This window comes from Marmota marmota, unplaced genomic scaffold, assembly GCF_001458135.2.
Source record: "Marmota marmota marmota unplaced genomic scaffold, marMar, whole genome shotgun sequence".
Classification (NCBI taxonomy): domain Eukaryota; kingdom Metazoa; phylum Chordata; class Mammalia; order Rodentia; family Sciuridae; genus Marmota; species Marmota marmota.
Window position 1 is genome coordinate 1 of NW_026000260.1, and position 27577 is coordinate 27577.

A 27577-nucleotide genomic window follows, 5' to 3' on the forward strand; every position below is an offset into this window, starting at 1 on the left:
TTGGTCTCAGTTCACACTGCCAAGAAATGAAAAAAATGGGAGGGGCATACTAAAGAAGCCCCCAGACTCTACCACTCCAGTGTGCATTCCCAGGTTACAGAAGAGAAGTGAAATTTGCAAGCCAGAACTGAAATCTGGCTGTGTGGCCAAAGAATTATGGGTGTATACATTTGATGAAGTATAGTTTTTTTAACCCTGTTTTAGATGGTATCATTGGATAAACATCCTTTTCAATGATAAAAATTCAAGTCATTTCTGGCCCTTTTCCTGGAAAAGCTGTGAGGTTACAGGAACAGCCATAAGAGGCCCTTTTCTGGGCATGGAGCCCAGAACTCAAAGGGAGGCTCTAAAGAACATCTGGCTGGCTTGATACATAGAAGCCAGCTCTGCATGCATGTATTTGTGTGTATGTGTTTCTCTTGTGCTGACTCATGGCATTGAAGCCTTTCTGGAAACACCCCCACACTTCTGGCCATCCACCCCTTGAGCTCCTCCTTGATTCAAATGTTAGATCAAGAGGAAGAAGGAAAACAAATTGAAGAGCTGCTCTTAGTAATTTCTGTGTTCCACCTCTTTAAGAGGAGACACTAGTCCCAAGTCTGAGTCAGTTCATTGAAAGTAACTCTTTTCTTAAAGCATCTACATTCTTCTAGCCTTTGGATAAAACTGGAAGAAGAGTGCATCCAAATTTTTGTTTCTGAAAACTGGAAGTAAAACAGAAAGATGGCAAGCCTGAGGACCAACACTCAAACAGACCCTGAAATTGAGCTTTTTGTGAAGGTAAGTTTTTCAGCTACAATAACAGCATACAGATTGTATTATTGACATAGTGCCTCAGCTTCTAAAAACAAGCTCAATATTTGGGCTAGAGATGGAAAAGAACTTTGTAATTTTTTCCTACTCTTAGTTTTAGAAGAATGCCTGGATATTTGGCTGTTCTTAGATGACAACCAAAAATAGATCTTATCTGAAAAACAGAAGATGATATGGTGGAAAGAGCACTAGACTAGTTGGTAGTCAGAGTAACTAAATTCTATTTTCAGCAGCTTCCTATGTAATCTTCAGAAAAATATCTCTTCCTGAAGACCTTTTTTCCCTACATCTATATGATGAAGGAACCTGACAAAATGATCCTGAAGGGCTTTCCAGCTCTCAGAATCTGGATTTTATGAGATAGGTTTTGGAAAGTTCAAAGGAGTGGAAGAAAGGACCAAGAATGACTTGAGAACTCAATTTCCACATAACCCAGAGAAAACTTTCTGAAATTCTTTCACAATGGGAAAACATCATAGCAGAGTCACATACACACTGTGGAAGAAAAAAGACAGTAGCCTGTGTGCCTGTTATGTGAAGAGCATGAGGAGGGTTCATTTTAGAATCCTGTACTTCCTCTTTTTGGTCTGCCTTGGAGGTTTTGAAAAATATGTCTTAACTTTTCTTAAAATTACTTTGGAAAACCCCTAAAGCAGGAAAAAGAAACATGCATTTCCAAATTATTCATCAAGCAAAAACATTTTTATATGGGTTATTCCAAGTAGAAATGAAATATTTTCCTAAATCTTTGAGTACATTAACTGTTTAGTTTTACAATTTGTTTTTATTGAGTATTGGAAGTATTCAGAGGAATAATAATTTAATAATAACAACAACTTGGTCCTTTTCTAAATACTTCCAAATATTTTATGTATTTTACCTCATTTATCCTAAAATCAATTTAGGAGGTAGGTTGCTATTAATAGTAGTAATTATACAGTACCATCAGTAAGTAGTAATAATAGTAGTTACTACTTTATTAAAAGTTTTGTTATTACAATGTTGTAATAATATTGTACCTCCCATTGTAAGTATAGTAAAACATTAAATTTTAAGTAACTTGTTTCTAAAACTATACACCCTGTTTATGACTTTATAAAGACATAAAATAAGGTATACTTATCAGATGTTAAGTTAAATACCTGTTGGCCAAAGTAGTTTTTTTAAAAGTATTTGAGGTTATTTCTCAATTGATCACATATATACAATAAGGACATCATCAACCTGTCTTTTCAAAGACCAGTGAATTCCTACACAGCAAAGTCATACAAATAAGTTTTTGCTGGGCTATGGGGCATAAGAGTTACTTTTTGTATCTCTGGATTGTAGCAAAACATGTGACTATTCAGGCAGTTAGGATAAAAATTAGCCTTGGTTTTCCAACTAGCCTTTTACATCTACCAATTCCAAACAAGAGGTAATGTTTCTTCATAGGGCAACTAAATTGTTCCTTTAGTCTAGCCTGTTTATTCATTCAATTAAGTCATATTTCTCAAATCAGCTGTTGGCATTGATCTGCATTTAACCCTCATAGACTTCCTATATTTGAGTGATAATCTGGAGAGGAGAGGTTAGCAAATCACACACTGGATGTGTAAATGTTGAATTAAATAACAATGACTTACATTTAAACTAACCTATCATTTATTGAGTACTTTCTGTATGGGAAGCAATATGCTAAGTGCTTTATTACTAACCCCATTTTATGGATACATAAATGTACAGAAAGTCAAGCAATATATAGTAACTTTGTCCAAGGTCACCTAACTAGTGAATAAAAGAGTTAGAATTCTAATCCTTTAAAATAGTATGTATGATCTTATTCAGTTATTTTCAATTATGTGAATACTTTAGTTAAAAACTTCCAGAATTTCATCAAATGGAATTCTTTAGGTGTCATGTATCTAATGGCATTGAAACATATTACAGATTTTCTGGAAGAAATTTGAGTTATATCTGGTCCAGGTTTTTTGTTTTGCTTTGCTTGAAGATGTGGTCCTCAGATCTTGTACATATAAGAATATACCACAGTGAATCTAAATATTGTGTATACCCACAAGACTGGGATCCTAATTAGAATAAGATATACATACCCATGTTTGTATAGATATGTTGGAATAGTCTCTGTTGTCATGTATAACTAAAATGAACAAATAAAAAATTTTTAAAAGATCTCTAGAAATTTCATGGAAAATGCTGAGAGGGGACATAAGAATCAAGAAGGGAAAAATGCTAAATTTTAAAAATATTGTTCAATATTTATCAATGGTAAAAATTAAATGAATCTATGATTTCCAACGCAGCTACCTCTGGCTATGGTTTTAAAAACTCTACCATGACTTCTTCCCCATACTGCTGATGGGATTCTTAGAAGAGATTAAGACTTTCCTGTCACAATTAAAAATCTATATCATACAACCTTTATATTCCATGTAGTCAATGAAAACTTTGTCCTTCAACTCTGAATGATATGTACAAGCTTTGTATCCAGGAACTAAGAACAGTGAATTTTATAATCCATATTTTATTTTCTCTAAATGCATAGCCCATCATGTTGGTTTGTTGTCCATTGTTAAATGAATGTTTTCACTCTCTACCAAACACTCTAAAATTAGGGTTTAGTGATCTGTACAGAAAATTGTGGAATGAAATCTTTGGGTAAAGTTTGTGAATGTAATTCTTTTGTCAAAAACATTGTTTAATGTGTTTAAAAAACAAGGAAGAGATTATACTCTTCCCTGAATATTCAGACCATTTTCAAACTCTCTTAAAACTATTATAAAAATTGATTGAATTAAAAATCCAAGAAAACTATTAGACAGGAGAAGCAGTGTTTAATAGTGTGGGTTCTAGAGGTGACAGTCCTGGGTTTGCTGAGTGAGAAGAATATGTTATCAACTCTTGACTAGATAAGTGTACTTAAGAAAGTCAGTCTCTGAGCCTCACCATCCTCACTGCTAAAAGAAGAGTAATGACACAATCCACCTTGAAGGATCATCCTCATGAAAATTAAATACAACAATGATGAAAATCACAGTAGTCAGTTACATAGTAAATGTCAATAAATGTTGGCTATTGTTGCTATTATTATTTTTCAAGTTTAGAAACTTAGGTCACAAACACAGATAAATAGTTGTTTTACAAAGGTTCACATGCTGTCTTTGAGCAAAAGACATTTAAAGAGGTAAGTACTTGGTCAGTTAAACTAGGGAATTTTTATCTTCAAATTTTATGTGATGGCACTTTAAATCAGGATAACATAAACAACAACAACAAAAAAAAAAACTTGAGTTTTCCTGTGAAACTTTGTTGCATTTCCCCCCACATATCAGTGTTTTGACTGTCCTTTTGCTAAAGGAGAGCCACCCTTCCTGCCATATCTATTATCAGACTTTATTCCTCTTCCTGCCTCCCACCCTTAATCATGTTTCCACTCACTAAGCCAATTTCTGATTGTATCCTTTCTCTAACTTTTGTTAAAAAAGAAATGCAGTTGGCAAGGTTGGTTGCCTCTTCCCATATCTGTTCACTCCCTGACATCAGAAGTGAATCACAATAAATATCATTTCCTCAGTCATGCCTGCTGCTGAGGAAAAGGAAAATTTGCCAAAACCCCGAAATTATCCCCAGGGTTTCTGGGACCTTAATATTTCTACAAATAACAGATCAAAGAATCTTTAAGACAAAATGACTTTTATATTCTTCTACAGGCTACACACTAGTAGCTAAGCAAGACAAAACAGAAAAAAAATGGGTCTAACAGATAAGAGATGCTGATAACCAGAAGTTCAAGATGAGGGTACAAACATGATCAGGTTTAGGTGAGGGCTATCTTTCTGGTTTGTAAATGGTCATCTTCTAAGTGTGTCCTGACATAATACAGAGCACCTTTCATCTCTTCTTAATAAGGACACTAATCCCAACATTAAGTCCCAACCCTCAGAACTCAACTAACTATAATCACCCCCATCTCCAAATAATGATCACATTAGGGGTTAAGGCTTCAACATATTGATTTGAAGGCAGGACACAGTACAATCCATAGCAGATGGCAGTGCCATTCAAAGAGTTAGGAGCCCTAAAGAAAGAGTAGGTTTCTGTATGGAGTAAAGAAAATGGATTGAAATTCAGTTTGAGATATGTTGAAACTGGAGTGTCTCAAAAACCTAGGTCTCTCATGAGAAGACTACATCAGCTGTAGCCCTCTGAAATGGCTTACATTTGTTCCTCATTCCTCTTACTTTTGCCCTTGAGGTATCCCCATTTCTGTTTCCAGATAATATACAGAGAAATCTCTAGAGTAAGTCTCAAAACATCAAACTAACCACCCACTGTCCCTCATTATTTGTAGTTTTTCAATCTCCAGATCACTCTCCCTTATTTCCTGAACATCATTGTCACTCTTTCCAATACTGCTTCTATCATAATTCTTGGTGTTTTTGATATCTACCCAGATAAAACAACACTGACTTCTCATATCCTTGACTTCTTCTCTATCATCTCTCAGACAGTCCTTTCCCATGGTCATACCATTACCTTTGTCATTGCAATGTGTGCAATCCCCAAATAACATCATTATTTGAAATTTTGTTCTGTTCCTTTTCAGATTTGCTATTTTAACATACTTTATCAAATTGTAATTTACATAAGATAAAATGCACTCATTTTAAGTATACAATTCAATGAATTTAACATATATGTACATATATACATGTAACCACTATTCCAAACAAAATATAGAACATTTTCATCACCTCAGAAAGTTCTTTTTAAGCTTTTTGCAGTCAGTCCTTCTCACCCCACTCCATAACGCCACCCACCTGCAATCAACCACTGATCTGCTTTCTATCAAGATAGATTGGCTTGCCATTTTTTATAATTTTTCTATAGGTGGAATCATATAGTAGTATGTATTCTTCCTGCATGGCTTCTTTGACTTAGCATAATAATTTTGGGATTCTCCCATGTTTTGTGCATCAGTAGCTCATTCCATTTTATTGCTAAAGTATTCCATTGTATGTATTTGCCATCATTTGTTCATCCATTCACACATCGAAGACCATTTGTATTATTGCCAGGTTTTGGATATTGTGAATAAAGTTGCTATAAACATTCATGTACTAGTCATTCTATACATATATGCTTTTATTTCTATTCAGTTAATACCTAGAATTGGAATTGCTGGGTCATACAATAGACGTGTTTAACTTTGACAAATGTTTATAAAGCAGTTAGATTATTTTATACTCCAAACAGCAGTATATGAGAATTCTGGTTGCTCCGTATCCCTGCCAAAACTTGGTATGATCAATCTTTTCCAATTTAGTTATTCTAATGTGTTCATAGTGGTGATTTTAATTTACATTTCCCTCATGAACTAGTGATGTTAAAAATCTTCTTGTGTCTTTATTTATTATCTGTGTATCTTCCTTTGTAAAGTGTCTAAATCTCTTGCCCATTTTTAAAGTCAGGTAGTTTGTTATTGAGTGTTAAGAGTTTTTCATTCATATTTTATTTCAATGCAAAATGTTTTTCATTGTTAGGAAAATGTCCTAACAATTCTTTTGAAGATTTTATCTTTGATGTATTATTAAATTTTGTCTTCTCTCACTCACTCGCTGAATCACAGTCACATTGACCTTCTTTCAGTTCCTTATACATGTCATATGCAAGACTACTGCAAGACCTTTGCATATGCTATTTCCTCTGTTTAAAATGCCTTCTCCATGACTATTTACATAGTTAATTCATTTTTAAAAAATATTTTTAGTTGTAGATTGGATACAATACCTTTATTTTATTTATTTTTATGTGGTGCTCACATGTGCTAGGCAAGCACTCTACCATTGAGCCACAACTGCAGCCCCTATGTAGTTAATTCTTATTCCTCCTTTTTTTAAATTTATTTTTTAGTTTTAGGTGGATACGATATCTTTATTTTATTTTTATGTGGTGCTGAGGATCTAACCCAGGGCCTCACACATGCTAGGTGAGTGTTCTACCACTTGAGCCACAACCCCAGCCCTCTTATTCCTCCTTTTAATTCAATTTAAATGCCACTTCCTCAATAACGACCTTCCTTAATGGATTTCACATAGTTTTCTCTGGGTTACTCTGTTACACACTCATAAAATGCACTTCCTTATTTCACAGAACTTATCTCTATTTAAAACTGAGAGTTAATTTGGGGGAATATTTTCATTTTAATATCTAGTTCATATATATATATATATATATATATATATATATATATACACACACACACACACACATTATATATACACATAGTCTAGTATATGTTAAATATAATTATTTGTTAAGTGAATACATATTGGGTAAGTAAATGAATGGTCAAATGAATGAGAGTGAATAAAAGTTCTACAGATTTAACTCAATATGTACAAAATTTTAAAGCAGAAAAATGGTTGCTATTTCAATCCATAGGATAAAATGGTGGGTTTTTTTATTGAATGGTATGAGGAAACTATTAACTATTTGTAAAAAAAAAAATTAAAAATACTAAAGTAGGATTCCCAATACACCTCTCAATCCAAAATACATTATAAATAGATGAAACAAATGCAAAAAAATGAAACCATAAAAATACTAGAAGAAAACATGACAGAAGCTCTTTTTTGTTGTTGTTTGTTTGTACCAGGGATTGAATTAAGGAGCACTGAGCCACATCCTCATCCCTATTTTGTATTTTATTTAGAGACAGAGTCTCACTGAGTTGCTTAGGGCCTCACTATGCTGAGGCTGGCTTTGAACTTGTGATCCTCCCGTCTCAGGCTTCTGAGCCACTGGGATTACAAGCATACACCACCGTGCCTGTGACAGAAGCTCTTTATAGTAAAATAGAATAAGAAATATGAAGCTCTTTATAGTAAAATACAATAAGAAATAAATAGGTGGGTTTTTTGTTTGTTTGTTTAGAGTGGAAAGTAGAAGCTTTATTAAAGGACAGTAGAAAAGACTTCTCCCAGAGGAAGAAGGGGACCCAAGAGGTGGAATCCCTGGAAGTGCGGTTGTTTCCCCTTTTTATAGTTCTTTCAGTGATGGAATGTAGGTGGGAAGGCCCAAAAAGGGTGGGGCAAAGAAGTAATCTTCATTAAGATTTCTTTGGGATGGGCTTTGGGCCTTGGGCTTTTCCCAGACTTCATTAACATTCCAAGAGTTGTTCTGCTTTTCCCGAAATTCATTCTTAACATGGCCTCCATTTTCGATCTCACTCGACATTAGACCCAATTTACCTAACTACACTGACTACCTAACTTTAAATCTGGCTTCACTAGGACCACACTTGGATAAGCAAAGTGTGGTCTGAAGTCCTCCAGGGGGAAAAAGGGATGTAACGTTCATATGAAACCTGTCCTCAGTATCAGATGGAAAAAGTCCTTATACAGGCTTCCTAGCCAAGAGATATCATAGTGCTAGTTTCCCACATAAACTGTGTACACAGAGAATAAATGTTTTCAAACACATTCTTATAAAAACAATAACAACTATGAATCATTGAAATTCAACTTAAGGATGTCTCACTTGAAAAAAATTATAAGTGGACCTACAAAGTTTCAGAAATAGGACAAAGAAACAAAAAAAATCCATATTTCATAAATTCTGCTTGTGTTGTCTGAACAACTTAACCTCCAACGCATTAACTGCCTGCCATGTGCTCTCCATGGAAAAGCACCAAGAAGTTTGTTTCCCTCAAACCCTTTTCAAAAAAATTGTCCTCATATTTGTGAACACTGGTCTTCCATTTGTTTTACATGAGGAGAAAGATCTCTACAGGAATCTTCTGAGTAAAGAATTCTAGTTTAGCAGAGTGCAGCCGGAACGCCTGGATGGTGGGCAGCCTCAGAGCAGCCTCGGCAGCAGCTTCGACCCAAGCTCCCCCAGGCCCTCCTAGAGCCCCTGAGCTGCCCCGGGACCCCTGCCCCGGCCCGGTCACACTCGGCCAGCCCGGCCCCAGGCCCGGCCATGGCGCGCGGCCCGAGCCTTCCTCTTCCTGGGGCGACCCCCCTGCTTCTGCGTGCCGCCCGCCACCAACCCCATAAATAGGTGTTTGTAATCTTGATATATATACAGACTCTATAGAGGAGAAGAATGATAGATATTTTGTAAATTTTTTTAACCAGGGATTGAACCCAGGGGCATTTAACCACTGAGCCACATGTTCAGCTCTTTTTATTTTTTGAGACAGGGACTCCCTAAGTTGCTTGGAGCCATGCAAAGTTACTGAGGCTGGCTTTGAATTTGTGATCCAACTTAGCCTCCTGAGCCACTTGGATTATAAATTTAATTTTTAAATAACATGTTTTTAAAATTACATGTAACATGCATCACAAAGAATTAATGTCTTTAATATACAAATAATTTTCCAACTCAGGGAAAATTTATCCCCTTGATAGAAAAATGGAAAACTGTCAAGAACAATTAATTCACAAAAAAGTCAAATGGCCAATGTACAAATGGAAAGATACTTTTCAGGAAGAAAATTTGGCAGGGTATATCAAAATATGAAATGTGTGTACTTTTACCCAGCATTCTTATTTTAAAGATTAACCCTAAAGACACAATCTCAGATGTAGAACAAGTTATATGTTCAAGAATGTATGTTGCTAAAGTCTTTAGTAAAATTTTTGTAATCTTCTAAATGTCCCTCAACAAAATATGGTTATATAAATTCTTGTAATATAAAAAATTTATCATTTATTCATCACACTTACAATTTTATATATAATGAGATTATTTGATTCATTATCTCTCTTAGCTCACAGATAGTAGAATCCATGATGTTAAAGAATTCTAACTTTTTTTCAGCAACTAGTTCATTTGCCAGTAACCACTCAATACATACTTGTTGAACAAACAAATGAATGAACTGAGGCTTTTTTTTTTTTTTAATCTTAATAGGCTGGAAGTGATGGGGAGAGTATTGGAAACTGTCCATTTTGCCAACGCCTCTTCATGATTCTCTGGCTTAAAGGAGTTAAATTTAATGTGACTACTGTTGATATGACCAGGTAAGAGAAATCAGGACGTGTTAAATTCTGGAGATTGAAATTGGTAGACACTTGTGTAATTGGGTTTTATAATGTGTACTTTATATAGAGACCTAACTCTACTTATTTTAAATAATCACAGAAAGCCTGAAGAGTTGAAGGACTTAGCCCCAGGTACCAATCCTCCCTTCTTGATATATAACAAGGAGTTGAAAACGGACTTCATTAAAATCGAAGAGTTTCTAGAGCAAACATTGGCTCCTCCAAGGTACAACATTTTATAGGATATTGTTATATTATTATATAATCCATAATCTATTCAATTGGCATATCTATTACGAGGATTATTGCTGATTTAAAAGTGCTTTGGGATTTCTGGGCCTACATGTCAAATAAGACACACTTATAAACCTCCCTCCAACTTCAAATACATGAAGATAAGAAATACATTATTTTAAATTATTTTTAAATGTGTAACATATTTTAAAACAAGAAAGTAAATTCTCTGTGGTCTTAAGATAGAGAAAACATATGTGAGTAGAAATGAGGGGGTAAAATATTACCTGATGTCTTAAAATAACATTTATTATCTTACAGTTTTCCTTGGTCAGCAGGCTGGGCATGACCCACAGGGTTCTCTGCTCAGGGTCTCACAAAACTGCAGTTAAGTTATTGGTCAGGGATACAGTTATCATCTGGGGCCCAGGGTCCCCTTCCATGTTCCTCCATTTTTTGGTCAAATTTAATTTCTTACAGCTAATATATGGCAGGTCTTGGATTACTAGTTCACTGTTGGTTGGAGTAAGCTTTCAGTTCCTAGAGGCTACCCGGTTGCATTGGCAGTTCACAACATGACTGTTTACTCTCTTCCCCTGAAACCAGTAAAATAAATATTTTTCTAATATTTCTCCCTCTTTTAAAGGCTTACATAGTTAAGTCATGCCCACCCAAGATAATCTCCCATTTGATTAACACCAAGTCAGCTGATTATCTACCTAATTATAAACATGATATCCTATCATGTTCAAAGTGCTCATCCATGATGAAGGGTAGGGCGTTTTGCAAGGCATGTATGTATACCAGGAGATGGGAATCTTTGAGGCCATTTTAGAATTCTGTCTACTGTAGCTGTCTAGAACCAGGAACCAAGTAAGACACAATTTCCATTCTTGCTTTTTTTGCTACATGAATTATCTTACTTATTTTATATTCATGAAGTTTTTCATTGTCTTTTTTTATTCCAGATGCCTGGGGGGATGTCTATATCTTTGTATTTGATTTCTGATTCTCTTCAGTAAATTAGATAACCCTATTTTGACTAAAGTTATACTACTATAATATTTTTTTACTGAGAGTTTGCTTAGTATATAATATTCTGGACTTTTATTTTCAGTCTTCCTAAAACACCTTTTAAAATCTTTTGTCTTTCATGCCTAGCATATAGCAACATAAAATTGTGGTGGGGGACAGAGAAACCAGCAGGATGTGCAGACTTTTTGAGGTCCTTAAGCACAAAACCACTTTGCTCAACAGAACATTTGCCAGATTCTGAAGCTGCTCGGGTTGCATGGAAAAAAAGACTAAACAGAAAAACTTTGAAATGAACAAGTCCCCTGAGACAAAAATTTGATTTTGGTACCTTCCAGCATGAGAATTCCCTGAAGAATATTCTAGGCAATCATATAAAAATCCTAGAGGAAGAGGACCAGATATAAACCCATTTTTTCTAGGGCCCTAACACAACCTTGACTCACTGTCTGTGATTCAGTTAGCATTATCAGCCACCACTCTTCCTGGAAAATGACTAGGTGCACCCCCTCTAGAAAAGGATAATTTTGAGCCATTAAAATTTTATGCACATCTAACAATCAGTCAATAAAAATTACTGGAAATAACAAGTGAGTCTTTTAAAGAATACAGTTCTTAAATTTTTTACAAAATCTAGTTCATTAATTTTTTTTTCTTTTATGATTTATGCTTTTTATGTCTTATCTAACGAAGTTTTGTTTACTTCCAGATCACAAAGACTTTCTCCTATTTTTTTTTCTAGAAGTTTTATGTTTGTCTATTATATTTAAGTCCATGATCCATCTTGGACTTAATTCTTATATAAGGTGTAAGATTTACATTGAGGTTATTTTTTTTCCTATGGAGGTGCAATATATGCAGCCCCATTAGCTGAAAAGATTATTTATCCTATTAAATTACCTTAGCAATTTTGGTCAATACCACACTGTTTTGGTAAACTATAACTTTATAGTAAGACTAAGATATGTAGTACAATTCTTTCAACTTTCTTCATTTGCAAGAATGATGCTTATTCTATGTCTTTCCATTCCCATATGAACTTTTAGATTCAGATTGTTAATTTCTACCAAATTTCAAAATTTTAATTTGTATTTTATTAAATCTATAGATCAATGTATGAATAATTTATCTTAATAATACTGAGTGCTTTGATTCATGAATATAGTATATATCAATTTAAACCTTCTTTAATATGTCTCAGCATTGTTTATAGTTTCAGAGTGAAAATCTTTCACATGTCTAGTTAATTAAGTTTCATCACTTGGATTGCTTTTTAAATTTTTTTTTAGTTATTGATGGACCTTTATTTATTTATTTGTTTATATGTGGTGCTGAGAATTGAACCCAGTGCCTCACACATGCTAGGCAAACTCTCTACCACTGAGCCACAACCCCAGCCCATAAATTTATTTTTCAATATTGGGGATTGATCCCAAAGCCTTGTACATGGTAGGCAAGTGCTCTACCACTGAGCTACAACTCCAGACCCCTGTTTGGTAGTTTAAAAGAAATAATTTGACATTTTCCATCTGTTCTTTATTAGAATATTGGAATAATATTTTTAATTTTATTTTTATCTTTACTGGTAGATAATAATTGTATATATTTATGGGATACAAAGTGATACTTCAGTGAATTTTACATTCTGGAATAATTGAACCAGAGTAATTAGCACACACATCACTTCAAGTATTTATCATTTCTTTGTAGTGAGGGCATTTAAAATCCTCACTTAGCTATTTTGAAATATACAATATATTATTATGTACTATAGTCACCTCACCACACAACAGCACACCCAAATTTAATCCTCCTATCCACTAGAACCCATTGACTAATGTCTCCCTTTTCCCTATCCACCCAACAGCCTCTGTTAACCACCATTCTATTTTCTGCTTCTGAGTTTGACTTTGTTAGATTCCACATATAAGTGAGACCCTATGGGATGTGTAACTCTGCCCAACTTATTTCACTTAACATAATGTCCTCTAGCTTTGTCAATATTGTCAAAAATGACAGAATTTCTCATTTTTTAAAGGCTGAATAAATCCACTATGTGTATATGCCATATATTTTATAGTTTTAAAAGAATTTATTAAACTGTTATAGCAGGATACATTTTTAAAATAAAAGTACAAAATATTTCTGGAAAGAATTGTCACCAGAAATGTTATCAACCAGTTTATTTTCCCTCTCAGTCCTCTGATTTTCTTATAACATGCATGTTTTTAAAACTTAAGCAAATTCTATTTGCATTCCCCTTTCCACTAATTTTACCAAACAGTCTATCAGCTAGAATCTTGAGCAACTGCTGACAGTAATCTAATTTCCTGGGTTCTATTTCATACTATCCCAAGCTTCTTTTACAGTAGAAGTAATTACTTTATGTTAAATTTCTAACAAAAATATTCTTGTTAAATGTTAGTAAAGGTTGGCAATTTTCGTTAAAGGCATTTCCTATTAACCATGGTTAAAATGGGACCTTAGATAAACCTGATTTTAGATGAAAACTATGAAAAAAAAACAATTTACAATTAGGTCTTTATGTAAGAAATACTCTATGCAGCATGAGACAAACCATAGCTCTTGCCTTTCAATTTCCTGGCTTAACAAGAAATAGCAAATTTATTTTTGCAGGGGTGTAGTACTGAGGATTGAACTCAGGGACACTCAACCACTGAGCCATATCCCAACCCTATTTTGTATTTCATTTAGAGACAGGGTCTCACTGAGTTGCTTAGCACCTCATGGTTGTTGAGGCTGGATTTGAACTCACAATCCTCCTGCCTCAGCCTCCTGAGCCACTGGGATTGCAGGCATGTGCCTCCACACCCAGTGCAAATTCATTTTTAAAAGGGTATACATATACATTTTTAGTTTCATGATTCCATTTGCAATAAGAATCAATTCAGATTTTAATTACCATGGAACTTTGACAATTCCAGCAATTGCAAAGCTGAATTTTATCTAACTAAAAGCAAATAACATTCTAAGATTTCATATGTTTAACCTGTTAAAAATTCAGTTAAGGGTTGTGGCTTAGTGGTAGAGTGCTCTCCTAGTACATGCAAGGCCCTGGGTTCAATCCTCAGCACCACATAAAAATAAATAAAATAAAGGTATTGTGTTCAACTACAACTAAAAAATAATTTTTAAAAATTTTAATTAAATATTTCAATCAAGGGCATACTATCTAAAACTAGTATTGTTATCTAGTCATGAGTTTCTCATTACATTTTGCAGCCCCTAAATGTTCAGAATAAATGTAACATTCACATAATACTACAGTCCATAAAAAGAGTATGTTCTTTTCCTGGGTTTGCCATATTTTTTATATCCATGCAAATGTTGATGGACATTTTGGTTGTTTCCATAGCTGGATATTGTGAACAATGCTACAATGAAGATGGAAGTGCAGATATATCTTTAGCAAAATGATTTCATTTCTTTGGGTATATATCTAATAGTGTGATTGCTTTAATCCATGGGTTGTTTATAAGCATGGTTTTGATAGCAGCCAAAAACCTAAAAGGTGTGGTTTTAATTTTCATTTCTCTGATGATTAATGATAGTGAAGTATTAGAGTTCCCGACTATTATTATGTTGCAGTCTATATTCCCACCAGACTAATATTTGATTTATATATTTAGACACTCTTAACATTTGATGCATGCTATAGTTTGGATATAAATTTTCCCCCAAAGATTCATGTGCTATATTTTTGGTCCCCAATTTGGTATTGTTCAAGTGGTGGAACTTTTAAGAGGTGGTGCCTAGTGGAACGTAATTACATCACAGGGGCACCACCCTTGGAAGGAATCAATACAGGTCTCATGGAACTGGATTACTTCTCCCCAGAGTAGGTTGTCATAAGGAAACCTGAACTATCCAAATTTCTCTTCTGTATTTGGTGATTTTCTCTCCCATATGCACTCCTACTATTGTGATACCTTCTGTCATGAGGTCTTCTCCAGAGCTGAGCAGATGCCAGTGCCGAGCAGATTCCAGTGCCATGGAACCTCTATAAGTGTAAGCTAAATAAACGATTTTTTCTTTATAAAATACCTAGATTGGGGTATTTTGCTATAGCAACACAAAATGGACTAAGGCAACGCATATATACTTATAATTTTTAAATATTCTTGATGAATATTTGACATCTCTGTGTAATCACCATCTTTGTTTCCTTTAACAGTTTTGCCTTAAATTCTATTTTACCTCATGTGAGTATAACTATGGCTATTCTCTTTTGTTTCCATTTGCATGAAATATCATTTTCTTTTTTTAATTTTTTTTTGAGAGAGAGAGAGAGAGAGAGAATTTTAATATTTATATTTTAGTTTTCGGCGGACACAACATCTTTGTTTGTATGTGGTGCTGAGGATTGAACCCGGGCTGCACGCATGGAGGCGAGCGTGCTACCACTTGAGCCACATCCCCAGCCCAAAATATCTTTTTCTGTCTCTTTGTTTTCAGTCTATGCATGCTAAAGGTAAAGTGAGCTTCTTGTAAGGAGCATATATGTGGTTCTTGTTTTTAAATCCATTCGCCACTCTATGCTTTTTGATTGCAGAATTTAATCAATAGACATTTTGGTTGTTTAGTTTGAATTTAATCAATTTGCATTCAAGGTATTTATTGATATGTAGGGATTTACAACTGCCATTTTGTTAATTGTTTTCTGGTTGTTTTGTAACTCCTTTGATCCTCTCTGTCTTGCTGTCTTCCTTTGTGATTAGATAATTTTATCTAGTGGTATGCTTTTTTTACTTTTTTAAAAATATCTACCATAGGTTTTCACTTTGTGGTTTTCTTGAAGCTTACATAAAACATATTACAGTTATTAGCAGACTATTTAAGCTCTTAACAACTTCAATCTCATACAAAAATTTTAAATTTTGCCTCGTGCATTTTGTGTTTGATATTAAAATTTATATATTTTATATTGGCTATCCCTCAATGAACTATCACAGCTATAATTATTTGAATAATTTTTTCTTTACCTTCATACTAACTATATAAATAACTTATATAACACCTTTACAGTATTAGAGTTCTATGGATTTGATTATGTACTAGCTTTTCTACTTTATAAACAACAGAGGTTTCCTTAGCTTATAGTTCTAGAGGCTAAAAAGTCCAAGTGGCACCATTATCTGATCAGGAGCTGGTGAAGACCTTATTGCTGGGAGACCAGGGAGAAGGTATGAAATGGCAAGACAAAGTAGATACTCAGGTATCTTCTTATCTTCTAATAAAACCATAGTCCTGTTGGACTAGGGTCCTACCTTATGGCCCAATTTAACATTAATTGCCTCCCAAAAGTCCCACCTCCAAATGCCATGGTTGGATCAAGTTTCTACCCATGTAATACCTCATAATGGGATTAAATTTCAACATGAGTTTAGTGGGAACATTGAAACCATAGCAAACTCCCTCAACTTTTATTTTTCTGGGAAAGTAGTGATCTCTTCTTCATTTCTGAAGGGTACATTTTCTGAGTATTTTTCATTGGTAGGGTTTTTTGTTTGTATTTTATTTTTGTTTGTTTTTGTTTTGCTTTCAGCACTTTGGATATTATACCTGGATATTTATCTTCCCCTGGATTCAGTCATTATATCTTTTTTTTTAACATTTTCTTTTGTTGGACATGTTATCTTTGTTTTATTTACTGCTTTTCAGAGTGGTTGTGCTAATTTGCAGTCCCACTGACAATGTATCAGTGTATCTTTCCCTCTCAATTTCTGCCAGCATTTATCATTCTTTTTTTTTAATATCTTTATTTTGTTTATTTATTTTTTTTAATGTGGTGCTAAGGATCGAACCCAGAGTCTCACATGTGCAAGGCGAGCGCTCTACCGCTGAGCCACACCCCAGCCCCAACATTTATTATTCTTGTTCTTGCTAACAGCCATTCAAACTGGAGTGAGATGGAATCTTAGTGTAGTTTTGATTTGCATTTTCCTGGTTGCTAGAGATGTTGAACTTTTTTTTTTCATATATTTTTTTACCATTTGTTTCTTTTGAAATGTCTGTTTAGTTCTTTAGCTTACTTATTGATTTGGGTTATTTGTGTATTGGTGTTGAGTTTTCTGAGTTCTTTTTATATCCTAGATATTGGTCCCCTGTTAGAGGAGGAGCTGGCAAAGATTTTTTCCCAATCTATAGGCTCCTTCTTCACTCTCTTAATCCTTTCTTTTGATGTACAGAGGCTTTTTAATTTTATGGCATCCAATTTATTGACTGTTGGTTTTATTTAGGGTCTTGTTAAGGAAATTGGTGCCTGCACCTATATGATGGAGTGTGAACGCTGTGTTTCCTTCAAGCACTCGTAAGGTTTCTGGTATAATTCCAAGTCTGATCCAATTTGATTTGACATTTGTGCAGAGTGAGAGATAGGAATCTATTTTCATTTTTCTACATATGCATACCCAGTTTTCCCAGCACAATATTAATTCTGCCTGAACATGAGAGGTATTTCCAACTTCTAAGATCTTCTTCAGTTTCTTTATCCAGTGTTCTATAGTTGTTATTGTACAGATCTTTCGCCCCATAGTTAGATTAATTACCAGGGGGTTTTTTAGGTTATTTGAAATGGATGGTTTTCCTTATTACTTTCTCAGTAGAATTACTATTGGAGTATAAAGTATAGAAAAGAAATTGATCTGTTTAGGTTTCCTATATCTTCCTAGTTCAATTTGGGCAGGTCATATTTGTCTGGAAATTTTCAAGTCTTCTAGATTTTTAAGTTTATTGGAATATAAATTTTCAAAATACTTTATGATCCCTTGAATTTCATAAGAGTCTGTGGTATTACCTACTTTTTCATCTCTAATTTTGTTAATTTGGGTCTTCTCTCTCTTTCTTTTGGTTAGTTTGACTAAGGGTTTATCAATCTTATTTGTCTTTTCAAAGAACTAACTCTTTGTTGCATTGATCCTGGGTATTTTTTTTATTTTCAATGTCATTAATTTCAATTCTGATCTTAATTACTTCCTGTCTTCTACTGATTTTTGGATTAGTTATTACTTTTATAAGGCCTTGAGGCAGAATATATTTATTTGGAATCTATTTTTTTGAGGGAGTACTGGAGATTGAACCACTGAGCCACATCCCAGCCTTTTTTTTTTTTTTTTTGAGAGAGAGAGAAGAGAGACACACAGAGAGAGAGAGAATATTTTTAATATTTATTTTTTAGTTATTGGTGGACACAACATCTTTGTTTGTATGTGGTGCTGAGGATCGAACCCGGGCCACACGCATGCCAGGCTACCACTTGAGCCACTTGAGCCACATCCCCAGCCCCCTTCTTTAAAAAAAAAATTTAGATGTTGATGGACCTTTATTTTATTCATTTATTTATATATGGTGCTGAACCAAGTGCCTCACACATACTAGGTAAAAGCACTCTACCACTGAGCCACAACCCCAGCCCCCCTAGCCCATCTTTTTTATTTTGAGACAGGGTCTCTCTAAGTTGCTTAAGACCTCACGAACTTGCTGAGCCTGGCTTAGAACTTGTGATTCCCCTTCCTCAGCCTCCTGAGTTGCTGGGATTACAAACGTGTGCCATCACACCCAATTCTATTTTTTTTGGTGGGGGAGGGTACTGGGGATTGAACTCAGGGGCACTTGACCACTGAGTCCCATCCCCAGCCCTATTTTGTATTTTATTTAGAGACAGGGTCTCACTGAGTTGCTTAGCTCCTTGCAGTTGTTGAGGCTGGCTTTGAACTCATAATCCTTCTGTATCAGCCTCCCAAGCTGCTTGGATTATAGGTATGTACCACTACGCCAGGCTTTCTTTTTTTGTAATGTTGGCACTCAGCGTTATAAAATTTCCTCTTAGTACTGCTTTCATACTGATATATTGTAGATCTGTTCTCAGTTTTTTCCAAGAATTAATTTCTTTCTTTCTTCTTTTTTTTTTTTTTTTGGTACCAGGGATTGAACTCAGGGGGCATTCAACCACTGAGCCACATCCCCAACCCCATTTTGTATTTTATTTAGAGACAGGTTCTCACTGAGTTGCTTAGCACCTCACTATTGCTGAGGATGGCTTTGAACTGGCAATCCTCTACCTCAGTCTCCCAAGCCACTGGGATTACAGGTATGCTGCACCGCGCCCAGCTTCCAAGAATTTCTTTTCCCATTTCTTCTTTGATCCATTCTTCATTTAAAAGATTATTGCTCGATCTCCATGTGTTTGTGGTTTCTATTATATTTCTTGCTGTTCATTTTTAGCTTCATTCCATTATGATCTGATAGAATACACAGAATTATATAGATTTTTTTTTTTTGAAAAAGATTCCATGAGATAACAAGGTAAATTCTGCTGTTTGTGGGCAAAATATTCTGTAGATGTTTTAGGTCTATTTGATTTATAGTATTTAGGTCAGAAATATCTTTATTGATTTAATGCTTTGATGACATGTCTTTGGTAATAAGAGTGGGTTGATTAGTCTCTGTGTCCTATTCCACAAAGTTACAACTATCTTATATTTGATAAAGGGGCTAAAAGCATGCAATGGAGGAAGGATAGCATCTTCAACAAATGGTGCTGGGAAAACTGGAAATCCATATGCAACAAAATGAAACTGAATCCCTTTCTCTTGCCATGCACAAAAGTGAATTCAAAATGGATCAAGGAGCTTGATATCAAATCAGAGACGCGCCGTCTGATAGAAGAAAAAGTTGGCTACGATCTACATATTGTGGGGTCAGGCTCCAAATTCCTTAATAGGACACCCATAGCCCAAGAGTTAATAACAAGAATCAACAAATGGGACTTACTTAAACTAAAAAGGTTTTTTCTCAGCAAGAGAAACAATGAGAGAGGTAAATAGGGAGCCTACATCATGGGAACAAATTTTTACTCCTCACACTTCAGATAGAGCCCTAATATCCAGAGTATATAAGGAACTCAAAAAANGAAAAGGGTACACTTGTACCTTGCTGGTGGAACTGCAAATTGGTGCGGCCAATTTGGAAAGCAGTATGGAGATTTCTTGGAAAGCTGGGAATGAAGCCACCATTTGACCCAGCTATTGCCCTTCTTGGACTATTCCCTGAAGACCTTAAAAGAGCGTACTACAGGGATACTGCCACATCGATGTTCATAGCAGCACAATTCACAATAGCTAGACTGTGGAACCAACCCAGATGCCCTTCAATAGATGAATGGATAAAAAAAAATGTGACATTTATACACAATGGAGTATTACTCTGCACTAAAAAATGACAAAATCATGGAATTTGCAGGGAAATGGATGGCATTAGAGCAGATTATGCTAAGTGAAGCTAGCCAATCCCTAAAAAACAAATGCCAAATGTCTTCTTTGATATAATGAGAACAACTAAGAACAGAGCAGGGAGGAAGAGCAGGAGGAAAAGATTAACATTAAACAGAGACATGAGGTGGGAGGGAAAGGGAGAGAAAAGGGAAAAAAAAAGAGTGGGTTGAAATCACCCAGTAATATTGTATTGGATCTAACTGAGATTTAATGTTAAGGAGCTTTTTATGTAATTGGGTGCTCTGGCATTTGGGCCATATATATTTACTATGATCATATCTTCTTCTTGGATTGTTCACTTTATCAGGATTTATCTGTCTTTCCTGATTCATTTTTGCCTGAAATTTAATTTGACAGATATGAGAATAACTATTCCTGCTTGTTTTTTAACTCTTTTTGAATTGGAATATTCTTTCCATCCTTCTACCTTCAGACTATGAGTGTCTTTGCCTGTGAGTCTTGCAAACAGCATAGAGTTGGATCTTGTTTTTTGATTCATTGTGCTAATCTGTGTCCTTTAATTGGGGAGTTAAGACCACTTACATTCAGTGTTGTTATGGATAGGTGTTTATTTCTTGTCATTTTAGTTTCTTTGCTTATTTAATTCTATCTTGATTTTTATTTAGTTATTTTTTCTTCTAGTGAGCTTCATCTATTTGAGAGCTTTTGTTTCTGAATTCTTCTGTTTGCCTTTAAATATTCTTTGTATTTCTGGATTAGTGGTGAATTCTTCTTAGTGAATTATTTTAGTTTATCCTTGTCCTGCAAAGTTTTTATTTTACATCAATTTGAAAGATAGCTTTGCTAGATATAATAAGCTTGCCTGACAATTTTTAAAATATTTGTTAGTTGTTGATAGATCTTTATTTTATTTATTTATATGCAGTGCTGAGAATCAAACCCAGTGCCTCACACATGCCAGTCAAGTGCACTACCACTGATCCACAGCTACAGCCCCCTGGCAATATTTTTAGAACTTGTAATACCTCATTCCAGGTCCTCCTTAATTTTAGAGTCTGAGTTGAGAAATCAGAAGTGAGCCTTATTGATTTGCCTCTAAATGTAACCTGGTGTTTCTCTCTTACAGCTTTTAATATTCTATGTTAGGTGTAATGGTCAATCTGAATTGTCAACTTGATTGGATTAAGAGATGCCAAGGATTAAGAGGTTTATGGTGTATTGATGAGGGTGTGTGTAGGAATGACTGGCATGTGGGATAGCCAACTGAAATGGAGACTCTCCCTAAGAGTGGGCAGAACCATCCAATAGGATGATGGCTTGGATGGAATAAAGGTTGGAAGAATAAGGAAACAGCAGCATAAGCAAGCTTGATTGCTGCTGAGATCATCTGAAGATGTCAGACACTCATTCCTTCACTCTTCCAAAGCAGACTCTCTCAGTGATTCCCCAGAAGCCTTTGTTCTTGGACTAGGGTAGCACCATTAATCCCTCTTGTTCTGAGGCTTCAGCCTCTTGGACTGTGCAGCTACTGGTTCCTCCAGCTCTCCAGCCTGCAGACAGCCATGGTGGACTATCCAGCTTCTGGTCGCTTGAGCCAACCTAATAAGTCCCCGTTTTATATTCATACCTCCTGTCGATTCTGTTCCTCTAGAGAACCCTGACTAATATATTAGGCATTTTGATTATGGTGTGTTTTGGAAAGATTTATTTCCTGATCTGGCCTATTTTGGTTTTGTTTTCATCTTGTCTGTGGATGTCTATCTCATTTCTATTATGGGGATTTTTTTCTGATAACATCTCATTGTAAATATTCTTAATGCCTTTGACCTGTATCTCTATATTCTTTTTCCCAGTGAGTCTTAGGTATGGTTTCTTGATGTTGTCTGAGAGTTCTTTTATATTCTGATCATATTGTATCTTTTTCCTTTGTTGCATATTATATACTCAAGTTGATATATGTTGTCTTCAAGGACTGAAGTTCTGTTTTCTACAGAATATAATCTGTTACTGATGCTTTTAAGTTGATTTTTAATTTGATCTATTGTATCTTTCATTTCCAAAAATATGTTAGAGATCTTTTCCTCTGAACTGCCACCACTGCTGCTACTGGTAGCCAAGCTGGCACATCTCTAACATGTTATTTCTTATATTATGCTCAAGTTTCTGACTTTCTGTGTCTGTTTTCTTTTACAGTTCATTATTAAGTTTCAGTGAGTTCCCTTAGTACACACCTTGTTGAGAAGCAGTTTTACTGCTTTGCAAATTGGGTGCTAAGGAACTGCGAGGAAGTTTATCCTTTTTCTAATCTGCCATCTTCTATCTCCAATATGTAAACTGTTTTAGATGATGATAAATACCAAAGACAAAAATAAAGCAATGGAAGGAAGTAGTGGGTGTTAGGAACAGAAGAAAGATTTCAGCATTACAAGGAATGTCCATAGAAAGCCTTCAATTAGAAGGAGATATCAGATAAAATGACCCAACAGAAGAATGGGAGCAAGGCAAACAACAGAAAAGGTCCTGGAGTAGGAGTTTGTAAGGCCTATTTGAAGAAGGTCAGTGTCACAGGTGTGTGAGTGATAGAGATAAGAACAGATAAGTAAGATGGGATCCAATCACTGGGCTGTGAATCTGAGTGAGATGAGGTTACTGCAGAGTAATGAATATAGAAGAGACATGATATGATTTACATTTTATTTTAACATGATTGCTTTGGCTACAGTTGGAGGATATTCCAGAGGTATGGCAGACAAGCATGGGAATAGGATAAGAATGGTCAGGTAGCTATTACAGTAATACAGGGTTACTAGACAGGGACAATGGAGTTGATGAGAAGTGAACAGATTCTGGGTAAATTTTGAAAGGTGAGCTGACTGCAGTTGCTGATAGGTTAAATATAATCTTGAAGGGAAATAGATAATCAAGGAAGATACCTAAGTTTCATCCTGACCATTTCTAGTTGCCAATAAGAGTTTTTACTTTTTTAAAAAAACAGGAGTTGATTTTTTTAAACTTTATTTTTTATTGTGTACATTTAAGTTGTACAACATGATGTTTTTTGGTTTTTGTGTTTTTAGGGGAGCGGGGTACCAGGGATTGAACTCAGGGGCACTTGACCACTGAGCCACATCCCCAAGCCCTATTTTGTATTTTATTTAGAGACAGGGTCTCACTGAGTTGCTTAGCACCTCGCTGTTGCTGAGGCTGGCTTTGAACCCACGGTCCTACTGTCTCAGCTTCTCAAGTGCCTTGGATTACAGGTGTGCGCGACTGGGCTCAGACAACATGTTTTCATATACATAATGAAGTGATCACTACTGTAAAATTTAACATATCCACCACCTCACATAGTTACTTTTTTTTTTTTTTTGGTACCAGGGATTAAACCAGAGACACTATATTTTCTACTACTTATCTTTGGAAACATGTTGTTTCTTTTCTATGTCTTGTAACAAATGAGCTTTTAGGAACATGTATGGGAAATTAAGACCATTTTTAACATTGTTGCTACAGGTAAATAAAATTATAGTCATTAATTTCCTAATAAACTTTAGTGAACATAAAGTGAATTATAATTCACTTGTGTTTCTTTTTAAGGTATCCTCACCTGAGTCCCAAGTACAAGGAATCCTTTGATGTGGGCTGCAATCTCTTTGCCAAGTTTTCTGCATACATTAAGAATACACAAAAGGAGGCAAATAAGAGTAAGATTTCTTTCTTGAAGTCTCTATTTTTCTCCTTCTCACTTCTCACTCAGCTAAAATAGGATTTTCCTGAATATATAGTATATATATTGGGTAACAGTTTATTCTTCCGCTCAGTTTTATTCTCTCCTCTGATATTCCCTTGCATTGTTTTATTAGATTTAAAATCTGATATTTAATATCGCAATTACCAAAAGATCTCAATTAAACCATTTACATGTCAAATATGAACTAGCTACATGCTTTTCTTTGTTTGACTCTCCTACCACTTCTCTTCCACAAAGAAAATCCAATCTATTGCTAATCACCATTTGATCTATGTCTCACCAGTGAATAGTTGAGCATTCTATATAATTAAGTAGATGTTCAAGAGCCAGTATAAGCTATGCATATAAACAGAAATGTCTAAATTGTGAAAAGCATATTTAGAATGTATATATGAGGATAATATATTATAAATAACTTAATGACTTAATTGCCTCAGATTTTGAAAAATCTCTGCTCAGAGAGTTTAAACGTCTGGATGACTACTTAAACACCCCACTTCTGGATGAAATTGATCCAGACAATGCTGAGGAACTCAGAGTTTCCAGAAGATTGTTCTTGGATGGGGATCAGCTAACACTGGCTGACTGCAGCTTGTTACCCAAACTGAACATTATTAAAGTAAGTCTTTATACAGCAGGTTGCTATAGTATGGGAGGGGTTTGTAAGTTGCCAGCATGAAGCATCCTTTCTCTCTTCAGATAAAAGTTCTTCTTTCTTTCTAAATCAAAAGTGTTTTTCACTATCTTGTCTACAGAATAAGAATGATAATACCATCCTTTTCACAGAATGATCAAGAGAAAATTCAATAAATTAAAGTGTAAAAATGCTTGGAATGGTGCTCTAGATAATACCAAGTGGAAGAAGATGGTCATCATTATACAAAATTCATGTATTTGTATATGAAGATGTGAATTTGGTGTCAACATACCTTATATGCAAACAGAGATTTGATAAATTTGTGGTATAAAAGTGTATTAAGAATTGTAATAAAAAAGAGAGCTCATATATAATGGCATAATTTGGTATGAACATACTTTATATACAGAGTTACGAAAAATCATGCTGTGAGTGGATAATTATGAATGTAATGCATTCCACTATTGTCATGTATGTAAGAAGTAAAAAAAACCTGACAAATAAGTGATTATAGCAGGATTGCAGGATGCAAAGTTAATCGACAATTGGGATAAACCAAACTACTACATATAATTAAAGCTGTAATTCAAAAAAAGTTAATCAATAAAAATTAATCACTTTCCTGTAAAAAACATATTATAATATGATGATTTAATTATTAATTTAATAAATATTTATTGAACAGAAATTTCACAGAATTTACTGTGTTCTATTCCTGACAAAGAGAGTTCATGAAAATGACATAATAAGGACCCTACTAAAATCTCAGTCCAGTGAGGGTAAAATGCTCTTCTTTTCTGTGTTCCCTTCTTGTAAATGTATTCATAATTAAATATAGCCTCAAAATAAACATGATCTGATCATTCAGTGTTGCCTATATTTATAGACAAAATGTTAAAATAATAAATTCATGATTCTTTAAGTTTATAATACTTGATTTTTGAAATGTCTTTCTACATAATAGTCATATTACTGATGCCTTTTACTATTATCTTCTTTTTCCACTTTTTTCTAAACTTGTAGGTTGCTGCCAAGAAATACCGTGACTTTGACATTCCAGCAGAATTCTCAGGAGTCTGGCGCTATCTCCACAATGCCTATGCACGTGAAGAATTTACCCACACGTGCCCCGAAGACAAAGAAATTGAGAACACCTATGCAAGTGTGGCTAAACAGAAGAGTTAGAATAGTTCTTTCAGGAGAAAAGATATTTGTTATTACATTTCACTTTCTGCTTTATTAGGAAAATTTTTTGAAATAAGAATATGAAAAACAATATTTGCTCTATCCAACCAACTTATGAAAAATAACTGTATTTTCTGTATATGAATAACCATAAAAAATCTGTTCATTCTATATTTTACAGATCTTCACATTTTCAGTTCATTTTTATTTATTCCCATGATAAACCACTGCAATATTAAATGACATGGAAAGTGTCAAGATAATTTTACATTTTTATTAGTTTATTGTGCACATAAGTTCATTTCTGACATGGATAATGAAATCAGAGAGTTAACGTATCAAAGAAGCAAATTTTAAAAGAATTATTTTTTTAAATTACTAAAAAGACCAAGACCAATTGGTCTTAGAACAGCATTCAAAACCTAAAAATATGACCACCTCAGAGATCAGACTGTTTATATTATTGTTAAATGAGCAAGTATTTATTTGATAAAACATAATTTTAAAAAACAAGATCAGAAGCAAATAAATAGCAAATCTGCAAAGTCAACTGGATCTTTTAGTCATAGAAATAAGGAAACTAAGAGAGTTGGATGACCAAAAAGTCTTGTTGCTATTTGTGAAAAGACAAAGTACTCAGTCCTTAAAGGATGATCACAAAATTTTCTATAGAATTTTAAATGTATTATTATTTAGATTCATGTTCTATACATCACATATTAAAGTACTCTCAAGTCATTCAAGTCTGGAAACAAAAGCTGAACTTAACTCTTTCTCCTTTAAAGGGGAAACACAAGCAAAAGTGTATCCCCCAAAAAGGAAACCACAGGTTGGGAACAATGATACACATGTGAAACCCTAGAGACTTGGGAAGCTGAGGCAGGATGATAACAAGTTTGAGGGCAGTCTCAACGATTTAGCAAGACATGTCTCTAAATAAAAAATGAAAAGGGCTGGGGATGTATCTCAGTGGTAGAGTACCCCAGGTTTGATCTCTGGTAAGAAAGGACAGGGGGACACAGGGTTATATTCTAGGTTTTGAGTAAAGAATAGAGTTTAGACAAAAGTTACATGAAGTAGTATTTTAATAGGTTTCAAGAAAAATAAGGCAATGAGTGAAGAGTTAACACCAGGCATAGGATTAGAAATGACCCAAAATGCTGTCCTTGAAAAATAGAGTCAAGATAAATGTGTGCCATATGACCTCTTTGCTGAAAGACTTCTGATCTGACAGATTGTACCTCATCTGGATTGTGGGGTTGTAGCTTTTCTGAACAGCTCACATCTTTCTATTTTCATTAACATAATTTTTAAAAGTAAAGTTTAAGATCTATGATCCTAAAGAACAAAGCCTCTCAGTACCACACCCTGAAATTTATTAATCAAAGCCATGAGCACATATTTAAAGTATGCCACAACTAAGCTCCAGCATATAACAAGGTGAACATTTGTGACAAGTGGTTACTCAATTCCATAAGTACTAATACATCTCAGAATTACCCTCTTAGATAAAGGGATTATTATCTTTTTTGAAGGCTGAATGGGGCTGACAGGACCAGAGGAAATGGACCTCACTTCCTATTATCTTCTTAGATGACATCAATAAAATTTAATTCAGTAA

At 34.6% G+C, this 27577-nt stretch overlaps 1 protein-coding gene across 1 annotated transcript; it reads left to right on the forward strand.

Annotated features, from left to right (window-relative positions):
* The first annotated feature begins 296 nt into the window (after positions 1-296).
* Clic2 (chloride intracellular channel 2) lies at positions 297-27577 on the forward strand. Its single transcript, XM_015507532.2, has 6 exons — positions 297-780; positions 9733-9842; positions 9964-10089; positions 23981-24087; positions 24572-24753; positions 25795-27577. The coding sequence occupies exons 1-6, from the start codon at positions 724-726 to the stop codon at positions 25954-25956; spliced, it is 744 nt and encodes a 247-aa protein (XP_015363018.1). The 5' UTR covers positions 297-723; the 3' UTR covers positions 25957-27577.

Coding starts and splice junctions, on each gene's coding strand:
- Clic2 (XM_015507532.2), top strand. CDS start 724: ATGGCAAGCCTGAGGACCAACACTCAAACAGACCCTGAAATTGAGCTT. Junction 9,843..9,963: donor ACTACTGTTGATATGACCAG/GTAAGAGAAATC, acceptor AAATAATCACAG/AAAGCCTGAAGAGTTGAAGG. Junction 10,090..23,980: donor CAAACATTGGCTCCTCCAAG/GTACAACATTTT, acceptor TTTCTTTTTAAG/GTATCCTCACCTGAGTCCCA.